The sequence below is a fragment of the Micromesistius poutassou genome (genome assembly GCF_964030765.1).
Source record: "Micromesistius poutassou genome assembly, chromosome: 4".
In the NCBI taxonomy this organism is placed as follows: Eukaryota; Metazoa; Chordata; class Actinopteri; order Gadiformes; family Gadidae; genus Micromesistius; species Micromesistius poutassou.
In genome coordinates, this window is record NC_140274.1 from 11889852 (window position 1) to 11904456 (window position 14605).

At 42.9% G+C, this 14605-nt stretch overlaps 1 protein-coding gene across 1 annotated transcript; it reads right to left on the reverse strand.

The window, feature by feature from the left end:
- Positions 1–4064: 4064 nt before the first annotated feature.
- On the reverse strand, positions 4065–11680 carry abhd15a (abhydrolase domain containing 15a). Its single transcript, XM_084466817.1, has 3 exons — positions 10811–11680; positions 6871–7223; positions 4065–6007 (listed from the first exon to the last, which is right to left on the reverse strand). The coding sequence occupies exons 1-3, from the start codon at positions 11333–11335 to the stop codon at positions 5338–5340; spliced, it is 1548 nt and encodes a 515-aa protein (XP_084322943.1). The 5' UTR covers positions 11336–11680; the 3' UTR covers positions 4065–5337.
- Positions 11681–14605: the final 2925 nt, after the last annotated feature.

The window sequence follows — 14605 nt, forward strand, 5'->3', positions numbered from 1 at the left end:
ATAGGAATGTTATTGGTGGTAATGGTGCTTTTGTTATTATTGTTGAGTAAGAGTAAGTAATCGTGAAAGTATTTGTCATTATGGAGAGACATTGTGTTTGAAACTGCTGCAGCGTTTCTCATGAGAGACGTGGCAAAAGCACATTTTTGATTAGCCTAAGTTAAGGTATGTTTACGTTGATTTTGGATTTTACATCACTACAACAATCTCAAGTCATCACAAAATGGAGTATCGCCAACAAAACCTCCTATGATATGTGCTGATTTGCAAGCCCATATAGAAAGTTCAATAAGAAGTGTTATTTTTCAAGATGAATATAGTTGACCACGTATTCCTATGGAATATATATTTTAAAGTTGATCTATCCAGGTCAGTTTAATTTGTCCAGGGAATATCTGACCATGACAAATTGCAATTGTGGAGTGTGTGTGTGTGTGTGTGTGTGTGTGTGTGTGTGTGTGTGTGTGTGTGTGTGTGTGTGTGTGTGTGTGTCTGTGTGTGTGTGTGTGTGTGTGTGTGTGTGTGTGTGTGTGTGTGTGTGTGTGTGACTGTGTGTGTGTCAGACTGATTGGGCTCTGGGGCTGGGTGAGGTTGCACACTTGCATTGGCTAATCAATGCGCACAGGTTAAACAAGCCATCACCACACACACACACACACACACACACACACACACACACACACACACACACACACACACACACACACACACACACACACACACACACACACACACACACACACACACAGGGAGATCTCCCTCATGGCAGCAAGGATCACCAGTTGCATGTACCATTGTCCTTCAAACTCCACAATAAACCAGTTTATACCTCATCATCCTGTGGCAGCCACCTAGGTGGTGTGTAGCGGTGAACATTGTTGCACATGTGTTTAGAGTAACCTAAACCGGTATATATCATGTGTCTGTGTGTGACTCAGCAAAGTTATATTTAAACATTGTCTAAATGTATTCACCATGTGCTGAACTCTAACTTTAAGTGAGATTCTAAATATAAGCGCAGTTTCCGAGCCAAATGCAGAGATAGCTGCGTCATTGTGTCTGCTATTGACACCCTCTGGATAGCCTCAGTGTGCGTGATACCTTCCATCAAAACCACAAACTGTGTCCCTGCTGCCCCCTATTGATGGGTTAGATCAGTGGTAAAGCGTGTCTCTATAGCAACATCAAATGAAATCGATGAAGGTCAAGAAAAAAAATCGAATCATTATAAAAGTGGGTCAGTGAAGATAAGTCAGACCCATATGAAGGCCTTATGGAGATTGAAGCTAGCCTGCTAGCTGCAGTAGGGGTGTGTCTTCCTCCTTGGTGGCAGATTCAGCCTGAGGTTAGTACACATGGGCCTTTCACATAATTGTAGGCCATTGGATTTAGCTAGCTGGAATTAACGCTATTGTTATTAATTGAAAACAAAAACTTGATTATGAAGCGACATGCGTAGACCATGTTGTCAATTGTGTCTCACATTCAATTTCAAGCAATTTCGAGCAACCCGCAAGAAAACATCAATTAAAAGGTATGTTTTCGGCATACCATGCATTGAATACCACAGAGATGACAAGAATATGGGAGTGCTAGGAATTTATTTTCCATGGAAAATGCTTTTTTATTCATTTTAAAGTAAGGAGGACGTGTAAGGGAGCCTGTACGTCCAGCAGGCCCGGAGCAGGGCTTGAAAGACCTTATCCAGCCTGCTATATATCCCCAATGCTGTGCATCTTCCCAGGTGGGTCACAGCATACCCTAGGCTTTTTCAGGTCTGGCCCTGCATGCTACTCTTCAGAGTGGCTCTACTGACAAATTAATTATGATTCTGAATTATTAATCACGAGTCAAGCCATTCAAAATTCATAATATCAAAGAGTACACCAACATTTTCCTCATGTAGCCAGATAAAAGATAGCTGATGAATAAACCATGTTGCTCTGTCCCGTTTGATGTCTTTCCTTTTAATGTTATCTTTTTTATGACAACTTGCAATAAGTCGCCCCTATTTCTTGTTCTTCTGGTTGACCACTAGATGGGGCCCTATACAAAATATTAACAAGTCATATTTAGATACGCTATATCTCCAAAAGGGAGAATAGCAAAATAGTTTTTACTCCTTTGAAATTACTAAAAACAGCATATAAAACATTATCTTTTACAGTTGTTTGGATATTTATTTGTTTTTAATATTTTAATTTTTTTTTTTAAACTTTCAATATCATATGTGTCAAAAGAATACAAACTAATATAATTGGAAGCAAATAAAGATAAAGCAAGTTCTTCACTTTGAATTGTAGGTCATTTGATTTAGCTAGCTGATCTAGCTGGAATAAAAAACTGTTCATTCTTCATTCTAGCTTCCTCTGCCTCATCTATCCTCGCTTTTTTAATAATAATAATTGATTTTATTTTCCCAATGAAAACAAATAATAGTTGACACTATGGCTACAAACCCTGTCTTATTAACATGTGAATGTGCATTAAGCACATTGAAGTTAAGGTCGAGTGCTTTGTTAACTAAAAATCAATCACTTCAAATTGAATTACACGCATTGATCACTGAGGCAAGCCATTGGATCTGAATTAAATAGGAAAAGTGTTAAAGGTTAATTTAATATTCATGACTCAATTTGACAGCTAAAATGTATTGCAAAAAAAACAGCTGTGTGCTCATGTTCATAATTTGTTTGGCTAAATGTCAACATGAAAACAACAGGACAAAAGACTAATCCAGGGAAAGGACAACGTCAGAGTGAAGCTCTGTGAATTTGGTTTGTAATCACGCTTCACACACATAATCACATCCTTCTAAGTAGGAAGAAGGTAACCCGGTTGTTGCTGTGATCGCATGTTTGTATGTTCACATCTTTTAGAAATATAAAAATGGCGAACATAAGAAAAGTCTAATACCATGACGTTATGACGGATATTCACCATGGCTTGTTATGCTGCTAGAAACTCTACAGATGTTTGATTAGAAGAGCCTGCTGTTTTGTGTCACTAAACACATTGGATTGGAGCGCCAGCAGACATGCTTATCGGATGGAGGTTCAAGTCTTATCACTTAGCATATACTTCTTCGTAGCTCATATTTTAAATATATTAATCAAGTTTTGTTGTACACATATACAATGCAATATGAAAGCGAAAATTGTAGTAACATAAAATATGGCTTATTAATTAACCATTAGAAAACACTTATGTTTTTAAAATGAAAGCATGAAAGCATATGTTTTTAGTTTGATCATAATAGCACCAATCATGATGATCATGAAGATCATACTTCAGTTTACTGGTGAAATGAATGCGCTGTGCTTGAGTGTGTTTTTGTGTCTGTGTGAATATGGGTGAGGCAGTGCACCAGCTGTCTGAGGAAATGATGGTCACTAAGGACAAGCTGTGGTGAATGTCCCATCGGATCAACAACCTCCTGGTGGCATTTCTCTGGGGACCGGGCTATTTTAGGGACTGTCCATTGGTGTTAACACACAAAGGATTTGACCAAAGCTGACACAGCATAATCCTTATGGGAATCTTTGTTTGTCTATCTGGCTTCATCAGTATTGTTGTGTGTTGAAAAGCTTTTCTTCCTTATATAATTTAAACCATTATGTTTTTCATTTGGAATGATGCTGACTGATGTTTTTTCAAATTGAATTATTAACCTAATCGGGCTCAGGTGTGTGTGTGCGTGTGTGCGTGCATGAGTGCGTGCCGCATGTATAACAAATACCAGGAACACTAATGCAGCTGATGTAGCTGCAATGGAAATCCATTAGGATATCCTGTTGAAGTCTAAAAATAGCTTCCCGTACTATCTAACCTTCAAAGATAAGATTATTTACGTTAATGAAATTGTACATAAACAAGGGGAAAGCTGCGGATGTCATTTTTGTGCCATTTCTGCATTAGATGTAGATAAACTGAGAATAGTTAATCTTCTTGTAAACCTAGGGTGTGGTGCCATCACCCATAGTGATCCCATTCATCAGTCAGGTTGGTATATTTGACACGTTAAACAACAGAACGATTACATATATACATTTAATTCAGGTTTATTAGACAAAATTCGAAATGTGAATGAAATGACGAGGCTAGCCGTGTTTCGTGTTTGACATGTTACACGAGACACAGGATTGTCATGCCTTTCAACTCTTAGATTCTGCCATGTGCATTATGTTCTTTACATGTTTCTAACCTTTAATACACAGACTACTGTATGTATAATTAATAATTTATCCCAGTATCCATTTTCTTTTATCCTCTATAACCAACAACAACAACATAATCAGTGAGAACAACACGAATGTCGGATACTTTTCCAATCCTGCAAGGGCAATTTATGGCACAAAGATCAAAAGACATCCAGCCACAATGAACAATACATTGAATACGATTGACAAACCCTGGCCAAGTAGCGGTTTGCAACAAGGCACATTGGAACATGACTTTTTATAGTCAAAAATAAACACCATCTAGTTTGGGTGAAAACCTTTAAGGTCATTCATTGGGTTCCCAGCAGTGTTAAGATTCCCCTCACTAACAACCCACTAGTTACCCACCTGATGAGAAAGTTTACAACCTATGCTTTCTTTTAAGTTTATGTAAAGTCCTTGAAAACGTAACATTTGTGCAAGCATGGCTTCCATTAAGAGCACTGAGTAAGAGGCCCCAACCACATGACCCAGGGCACTCTCTTTCTGCTATAGTCGGCAGGTCTTCATACACTTTATACACTATGCACTTAATGCATTCAACTGGATCATAGCATCTGGAATTGATTGCCCTTCCCTTTAAGAGCAACAGTGTCAAAGTCACTACATGTGTAGTGACTTGGTACAGTTGGTACAACAACTGTACCAAGGCATACTCATTTAACTAAAGATAACAGATCATACAGTATAAAAGAAAAGGTTAGAAATCAAGTTTCTTTCTTCAGCAAATAACAAATATCAAAATGTGTCACCGTGTTTTCTAGATTTCTTAAATATGTGCCCCTGTAAAGTACAAATACAATCAAACAAAACAGAACACAGAACGATACGGGTTTCATGCTCTTGATCACAAACAGCCGTTCCTCACTAAGTGCAATGTCAGAGTGCCAGACTTTGAATTAATCCCCATTTCCTCTACTTGCCACAAAGCGCACGGCGCTCGCCACTCGCTCCGGTGCCACTTTATCTCGGCCGTCTTCCAACTGCTCTGCCGTACATTGGCAGTGAACGCGGAACGTTTTCCCTTCTTCCCCCCCCCCCCCCCCCCCTTCTCAAACGCCATCAAAAGAATCCCTCTTCGGCGCCGTCTCCGTTAGCCGCCGCCGCTGTGTGCGGCTCAGCGCGTGTAGGACCTCTGCCAGCTGTAAATGGCGTGGATGTTGTGGGAGCACTCCGGCACTCTTTTACACGTGCTGATGCTGCGATGGCGGAAGGACCGGCCGGCCATCCCCCCGCCCAGCCCGCGCCTCCTCGCCGCCAGCTGCTTGGCTCGCTCCTCGGCGGCGAAGAAGTCGGTGGTGGCCCTGAAGAACTCCAGCAGCGCCCCGTGGCTCCAGCTGGTCCTGGGCATCCCGACCCCACACCCGGCCGCCACGCCGGACATTGGGGCTCGGGCGGAGAAGCCGCAGTGACCGCCGTGCTCCGTCAGCAGGAGGAAGAAGTGGGGGTTGGTCTGGAAGAGCTCCAGAGGCAGCGTGGACCGGGGGGGGCCTCGCACCGGGTCGTCCCGCGCGCAGATGCTCAGAACGGGGATGGCCACCTCGTCCACGTCCCTCAGCGGTTCGTTGCGGTCCCAGTACGCCTCCCAGGTCCCGGAGGTGTTGCCTCCGGTGGGCCCTGGTGGAGTGGTGGTGGTGGTGGCTGTGGCAGCGGAGGTGGTGGTGGTGGTGGTAAGGGTGGTGCTTTTTTGGGGTGTCTGGCAAAACAGGCCCTCTTCCAGGCTTCGTAGTGAACTGCTGGAAAATAGACAGTCTGCATGCACAGTCTCTCCCAGTACTGTCCTGTACCTAGTCACACCACCATAACACACACACACACACACACACACACACACACACACACACACACACACACACACACACACACACACACACACACACACACACACACACAAGACGGGACAAAGACATTGAATCAATTAAAAGAGCAACATGGATTTCATATAACATGTTAGCATTGATCTGAGTAACATACTTATTTGATAGTCCCCATAGGAGATCCATGGCTTCTTGTTCAATGACCCCCCCCCCTGTTGCTATAGCACCACGATTGATCCGCCCATTCTGTTCAGATTTCAAAAACAATTGTTTTGTATTCTGCTTTGATGTTTCCAGGCTGTGGAATCGGCTCCCCAAAGTCGTAAACAAAGTTTATGACGTGTTCATACAAATATTTAAGATGCAAGAAGCAAAGTATGAATGTTGCATCTGATGCTGTTTGTGAAGAAACGGTGTGCCCATGTCCAGCGGGAGCATCCATAGTAGATATTGCACATATGATCACGGTGTTATGGGTTACTTTCTGGTGTTTACATAAATCAATACTGGAGAAGATCTAGGCAACGCCTAGATATACATAGCTATCTCCATCCGTGACAACTGATGTAATTATGACTTGGCTAAAAATCGGTGCGAAACCATCCCTATAAAATCTGAGTCGATAGGATTTGAACCTGTCAATCAAAGTCAAGCTGTGAGCCTGGAAATGTGTCGTGTTTGATGACGTGTACACTCTCTGTGCCTCTCCCTGGGTTTATTCTGTGCCACTCCTTGATTCCTGCACCCCTTTCAACACCCAGGACATTCCCCTGAACACGGCACCACCAGCACCGGTGCATCCCTCACACAGCTGTGTTCCTCTGCGTGTCTACCTGCTGAGGCTCATCTTCTGGTAGAGCACCAGGGCCCACTGGACGGCCCTTGGCAGCCCGCTCTCGAACCAGCTCTGGCAGCGGAAGACGGGTGACAGGCAGACGGCGGCAGTGACGTAGCTGGAGGAGCCGCACTCCCCCAGGTAGGACAGCAGCAGGCCCGCGCCAGTGCTCTCCCCGGCGGCGTACAGCCTCCCCGCCGGCTGCCGGTAACGGATGTAGCGCACGGCCTCGCGCAGGTCCGCCGGGTCGCCGAACTGCTGCAGCTTGAGGGTGGTGAGCGGCGTCCCGTTGTGGCTGCGCCTGTTGAAGACCACCGGGAGGTAGCCGTGGGACAGCGCCGCCTCGCACAGCTGGACGGAGCCAGAGGGGGGAACAAAAAAGGTTACTAGAGGGACCTTTGGATCATTCGTAACCCGCGAAAAAGAACGTCAACTCTGAAATGTATGGTTGCATGAACATTAGATCAGATTATGTAAACTTCGCTCTGCTCCAGATTTGACAGTAATTGAAAATAGAAGAAAACAAATGAAAAATAAGTATGAGAGAATAAAGTATTGGTGTTGCAGGTCGATAATTAGCAAGAATCCTAGCAGAACAACCTTAATGATAAGGGTGATTAAATGTGCCTCTTGGCAAAATGAAGGACGATCAGCTTTAAATAAAAGCCAAAAATACATAAAATTTAATTATGTTAAATTGAAATAAATAGGTAATAACTAGATTTATGGAAAGACGCCTAGAAGAAAAAGGAAGGAAAATGAGCCATTGCAATCCTATCCCATGGGCAGATATTAAACTTGTTAAACCAACAAGGCAACACATTTTGTGCTGAAAAAATGTTGGATCAGTTAAGGCCGGCTATTAAAGTTTTATATAACTTTTTTATATAACTGTCTGATGTAGTTTACTGGATGTTTTTGAAACCTGCAGAAATTTGAAACCCTTGGGTCAAAGCAGGAGATGTAGCATAACACAACATTAAATATTTACCAGATGAAAAATGCTGCAGTAGCACTTTTTCTCTTCCAGTGTATATGTAAGATATGGACTCACGAAAAGATGGTACACAAATATAGGATGAGAAGGAACCGATGGCATGGAAACACTCAAATAAACTATACTTTTGCGAACCTTAACATTCATCAGATGTTGGTTGGTTTGGTTGGTTTCAGCATGGTTAGAATTCCATATTTTTTACCTTTTTAAAAGGTAGGATGGGCAAATTATTTTAGAAGCATTTGTTGTTCGATTTGTTTAAATTATCTTTACATCCCAACAGCAATCAATCAATCAATCAAATGCTTGAAATCCCAAAAACAAAAATCTAAAATAAAATAATCTGGTATCTGAGGCTGTCGCATTGCTGTATTAACCTGGTCCAATCATTTCATTCGGCCCGCATCAACAGATTGGATGCCCTATGGCTTATCCACGTTTGATGTATGTCCACCTAGCCGGCTGCATGGGCACACCCATGAGCATGAGCCGAGTCTTCCACAAGGCAGACTAGTAAAGGCTCAGAAACTATCTCTGTGTTCTGCGCTTATTGTTTGCCAACCGTCGTAAAAAACAAGAAGACCAAGCATGCGCATTAGGAAAGAAAATTTAATTAATCTCTCCCAAATTCGCCAGGAGTTCAACACCATTTGGCTGTCTTCATATTGTTTGACAAATTGTATAAATGTGGGTAATGGTCGGATTGTCTCAGAGAACTCATTTTGTTATCCCTAGCAGGCGCAGTCGGAGCGTCTGCTATGTGTACAGTCGGTGCCGTCACACATTTTGGGCTTTATGCCGATCAAGGTAGCCCTCACTGTCACACGGATGTGGAAAGTATGAATCCGGCTTAAAGCTAGCAAGCTAGGTACGTGTTTTGGGGACTGGCTTTGGAGGGAGGCCTGAAGCGAGGGGTGGAATTAGATACTTTCATAATTTTGCTTGATCGAGCATACTTGCTGGTTTCTCCTAATAACCAACCCTAGTTTAATACATTAGTAGAATTTAATTGTAGTCTGCTTTTGTTACAATTTATATAAACTGATGCTAATGAAAATGACAAGTTTAATGCAATGCATTACGACTATGACGCCTACTGAAATGTTGCTATTACGATGACATTCACAAAAATGAAATCCAAAACGTATTTGACAAATACAATTAGTCATAGCATTTTTTCGCTTTAATGTTTTATTCAAACTCAGCATGACTAAGACATAACACAACTCTGCCTGGGAGAGAACTGCAACTCGCTTTCTGCCTGGGATGAGAAACTGTCAAGTGAATGAGAAATTCCATGAACAGGGATACACACACACCCACACAGCAACATGTTTCTGTTTGTATCTGTGTATATAATTGATAACGAAGATATCAACATTGGGGGCCAGAGTTTGGCAACATTGTTTTGCTAAAGACGTGATACTACAGCTTAAAACCTTGACAGGAAGAAGAAATGCCCCAGGTTGTGTGAGAGATGCTGGACGAAACAACATTGGAATAGCTGATGCCTCTTTGAGTCTTTCTACTAATCAATGTACATAACTGTAAAAACAGTTTTTTAATTGTGGCCACATTGGAGCTGCAGCTTGCTTATAAATTCATAGAGATGACATGACATGACACAGATGTCCTGTTAGACCCAATGTCTGTGCAAAATCTCTTAAGTGACTAACTCTTGAATCAATAAGGAATATGTGTATACAAGATCACAGCTATAATTCTCAAATAACAATAATTCAGAAGGTTGTAGATTAATTCATAGTGTGGAGGCCGATAACTCATTCCACCTCCGTCACCAAGGGCGACTGGGCGGGGGAACAGAGTAAAAATTGATGTAATTATTCAAGGGGGGTTTTGGCTCATTCATACATTTTTGACACTATAAATTTGCTCTTTTTTTATGAATACATGTATATTCACACTAATCGCCCAAATTATTAGCATATCCCTTTTTCTTTTTTACACACACAAACATACAAACAATACAGTTGCAGTGGTCTTGATGAAGCAGGCTTCTTGTGGGCGGCTCCTGAGCTATCTGGGTTCATTAGACATAGCATCATTACATACCTCTTTAGCTCTATATAGATATAGATAAAGCCGTACCCATAACCCATCTGCCTGCCTTCATTTTTTTTAACCTCATTTTTTTTAACCTCCTTTATTTATTTATATAAATAACAGTGCCTTTCCTTCTCCCTGTAAACCCATATCCCTTATTTTTTATCTCCACTGCTTTCCCCCTTCTGTTTTATATGCTGTCACTGTGTAGGCCTATAAAAACATAAAGGGTGTTCTGCTCTTTGAAGTTTCCTTGTGGGCAGCTGATTGTGATGGCTGTGCCATATGTAGCTGCTAACGATGAATGTGCTCAGTTAGCCTAGCATCACTGCATCAGTCTGTAAACCTAGGCCTATTGGTCAAAGATCAGTTTGAATTCATAGAGGTGAAGATTGCTGCTTTTTCTTTATCTTTTGTTTTGCCTACTTGTGGGATGATTTCTCTTCCACTTAATCTTTTTTGGACTGAGGTCTCCCCAAGCTTAACTAACCAATACTTTTTGGACTGTAAAAAGTACAAAAACTAAACTTTTCAAAAGAGAATTCATGTAAAGATGCCAGTGTTGAAATACGTATTTCAACACTGGCATCTTTACATGAATTCTCTTTTGAAAAGTTTAGTTTTTGTACTTTAAAGTATTGTGCAGCTTCGGGTCGGCACCACTAAAGAATACTAATACACTAAAGATAATAAATTGTGATTATCATCACACTCAGAAATGTGGTCACGTGCTCCAGCATCCTTCTGTTGTGTCTACACAACTGAGTCAGTTGTGTAGACACAGTCAACTGACTGTGTTTTGTAAACAGAAAACAAAAGCATCATTTTCAACAAGGCGTGCTGGGTCGCAGACAACCGGGAGAATGTGTCACAATACCTTCAGCACGTTTCTAGTGATCTTCCCGAAGGAGTTGGGGACGATGAGAAGAACGGGGCTGGTTGAGGTGCTCGACGTCCTTCTCCGTTTGTGGGAGGACGTCCCGCAGAGGGCCAGCGCCCAGTCCAGGGACACCAGCCCTTCGTCGCTGAGTTGCAGGTGGTCCCGCACGAACTGAACGGGGCTGCTGTAGGGCCAGCACGTGTCGTACACACTCTGAAGGATGGCGCTCGCCCGCCACGACCACCCGACGCACGGGGAGTAGTTGTTGAAAGTCCGGCAGTGTTTGAGAAGGTAGTTGGCCAGCGCCGACGGCTTGCATATGAGCGCCACTGCGGACGCGCTCTTCTCGTGCCCACGGTCAGTGGCCGGCGTCTCTCCGGGTTTCTCCCGCGGGATTCCAGTGAGGAGTCCCGTGAGAAGTGCGTCCGTGGAGGGCATCTTTTTGGACCCAGGATGTTTGGAACGCGGCCAAATCCAGGCCACTAGGATCACACAGCCAACCGCCACGAGCCATCCCAGCATTGGCGCGAAGTGACGTGTTTTTTTTTTTTTTCAATCAAACGAAAAAATTGCCAATCCGCACTTGGGGGTATTCAAACTCTGTTTAGGTCTTCAAACACAGACAATAAACTGGAAACGTGTCTGACTAAATTAGCTATTCCTTAATTGTTTTATTAGAGTTACCTTAAATATCTCCAAGCCGCGGTGCCAGAGCGCACGCGAGTGTCCGCGCGAGACATGCGTCTGAATTATTTTTGTCCAACTAGTCGACTCGACTCGACTTATCAACACGCATCCTGAGCGTCGTTCCCCATGTCTGCTCGGTAGGCTACGTGACGTATTGAACACATCAACTGGTAACAAACGTCCTTCTGCGGAGCGCGCGCGCTCACAATGCTCCAGCGGCTCTCGGTGCACTTTGTTGAAGGCGCGTGGCTGGCGGGCACCTCCCATTCCTCCATGTCAACACAGGAACCCACTGGTGCCGAGTTTACTGTGACTATCAATGCCTCAATGTCTACTCTCTACCGTCCTACCAAGCCAACCGCTTGTGGGATCTCTAGTCTCGACACTGTATTTTGTTTTTTGTTGTACACTTTCACTCCTAGACGACCCAATGGGACCCAGGTCCAAGTGAATCTCCACTTATGACCAAACACACATTGGTCCTTTTTTTTTGGGGGGGGGGGGGGGGGGGGAAGAAAACGATTTGATGACTGCAAACTTTGTGTTGGCTGAAGTGTATGATAGATACAGACATGGAAAAAGGCAACCTCATTATCTGCTGTGGCAAGAGTCATAAGTCCCGGTCATTATGAATGGGTGTCATCTGCTAAATGCAGCTCATGAGGATGTTGATGGTTTCCTTTTGATGGAAAAGAGAAAAACAAAACAAAAACATTGTGTCTCTCATGTGTCTTTCAATTGGGCGTTGTATAACCTCCATATTCAATGGTGGTTTCCTAATCCAAATGGCTTAGGAAATATACACATGTCCACAATACAGGCGAATATCTAAACACACATCTGATGCAACAAGCTTCCAACGAGAAAGAAAGGATTTTGATTATTCTTACAAATGTATTCTCTTTATCCTAGTGCGGCTCACAAACTCTCTCTGGTGGGGAGGACTCACACACACAAGCGCACACACACTCACACTCACAAACTGACACATGCAGATTGATTGGTTATCTCTGTGTTGGCTATGTGTTGATTGGTCATCTCTGTGGTGGTTATGTGTTGATTGGTTATCTCTGTGTAGGATGTCTGCTTATTGGATGCTCTGCTAAAAGCCTTGAGGAAATGGACCATTAAGATGTGAGGTAAACGATTATATGAATCCACATTTGTTTGGCTTACCTTCATGTAGCTACTCATGATGATACAAATTAATGCTCTTAATGTTATTGCATCATGGTTGCATCAGTGTTATTATACGCACGGATGGAATCCAAACATGATTCATCATCAGAGGTATGATCGGCTGGATTCCATGATTTGGGAAAATGGGATCCTTTAGCTGGGCCAAAATGCCACATAGCGTCATGACAAGGAAAACAACACGTTAATCCATACGTAAAGATGGCAACCAGGGGGGGCGGGGTTGGGTAAGCAGAGCGGGAGGACAGGACAGGAAAATCTATCACTTTTGTTGCATGACTCATGGGTCTGTGCACAGACTCATATGTCGATCTCAACCTTTCTGTTTTCTCTCACTCCCTAATCCTGGATAGACTTACCTCATCTTAAGGGAACGCAAAACAGCTGTGTTGATAAGAAAGATTCAAACCAGGTTTTAAGAGTCCTGTGTTTTTCCTTTGTGCTGAAGTCCCGTCTCTGTTCCTTTTAACCTGTCTGATAATCTCGCAACATCACCTCTGCTCTCTCCCCCCTCTTTCCATCTCTCTCTCACACTCACAGACACACACACACACACACATACTCACACACATACACACACATCTGCTATGATGGCGGTACGAAAAGCTCTTTCTACTTCCAAAGAAAGCGTGTGCTGTGACTTCCCACAGATCTCTGCACTACAGTCATCAGTCATGTCATCTCAGGTGAGGTAGGGCCTGCTTTTACACTTGTGTTTATTTAGGAAATGTCTGATTTAATAATGAAATACTGTGCCATGATTTCTGAAAAAAAGAAGCAAGAGCGGACAAGTGTTTTCTGAAAGCTTTTTGGTGCTACAGAGTTCAGAGTCAGACCACCTGCGTTGTTTAAGGCACCCAGCTCGCCAGCTTTGGGGCTCTAGCATGATTTATACTTACCGAGGTTAATTTCAATGCTAGAAAGGTTGAACAACGAATCATCATGCTCTGCAGTGGCTTATTGGCATGACGTATTATTGGCACATTGTGAAGCACTTACATCGTCACCCTCTTACTGTTTTTTAATAGCCTGGTTAACACATTCTCTCAAAGGGCCTTTACTGTAGCACAATCCTTTTTACAACATTTGCCTAACTCCCAGTTTGTAAAATGTTGAGAAAGCAATGAAAAATCCTCCTGCCGAAGAGTTTTGAAACCATCTTTCTGGCTGGGAGCCAGTCTGAGATTTAATTTCACCCTCTCTCCAACTGGGAGAAAGTGTTTAATGCACACACACACACACACACACACACACACACAGACACACACACACACACACACACACACACACACACACACACTCCTTGACCTACTTGATTGAGACAAATGAGGCACCTCTTAGGAAAATAGATTAAAAGGAAATGAATGACTCTTTTCTTTACCCCCTACTCACACACACACACACACACGCACACGCACATATCAGATATCGGGCAGTGCATTCCTGCCACAGTTTGCGTTTACAAACTGGGGCGATTAAATCTATATGATATACAGTAATTGCTGTATATAAGTTACTAAACAATCATGCTATTCACCAAGGCTTGTCAATCGCTGGAATTAATATGTGGCATGGCTTGAATCAAAGTGGTTTCAAATCTGTGCACCTGTGTATGTAACCCACCACAGGCACAGCCTGGTTGTGTTGTTGTTATGTCGGCTAGCAGATAATTCAAAATATGGGTGAGGTCAGATTCTCATGATGCTCATGATGAGGCATCGACAGTGTTGTCCTCAACAATCTTCCTCTCATACATTGATTTTCAACGATATAGTCTGTATTCAATTTCCCAATAAAGGTTTCCAGGGCGACTGAGTTTGCATGGGGAACCGCATACGTTTTTTTCACACAGGCGACCAAGGTACCCATAGGCAAAACAATACAACTACAATGTGAACACCTGTGATT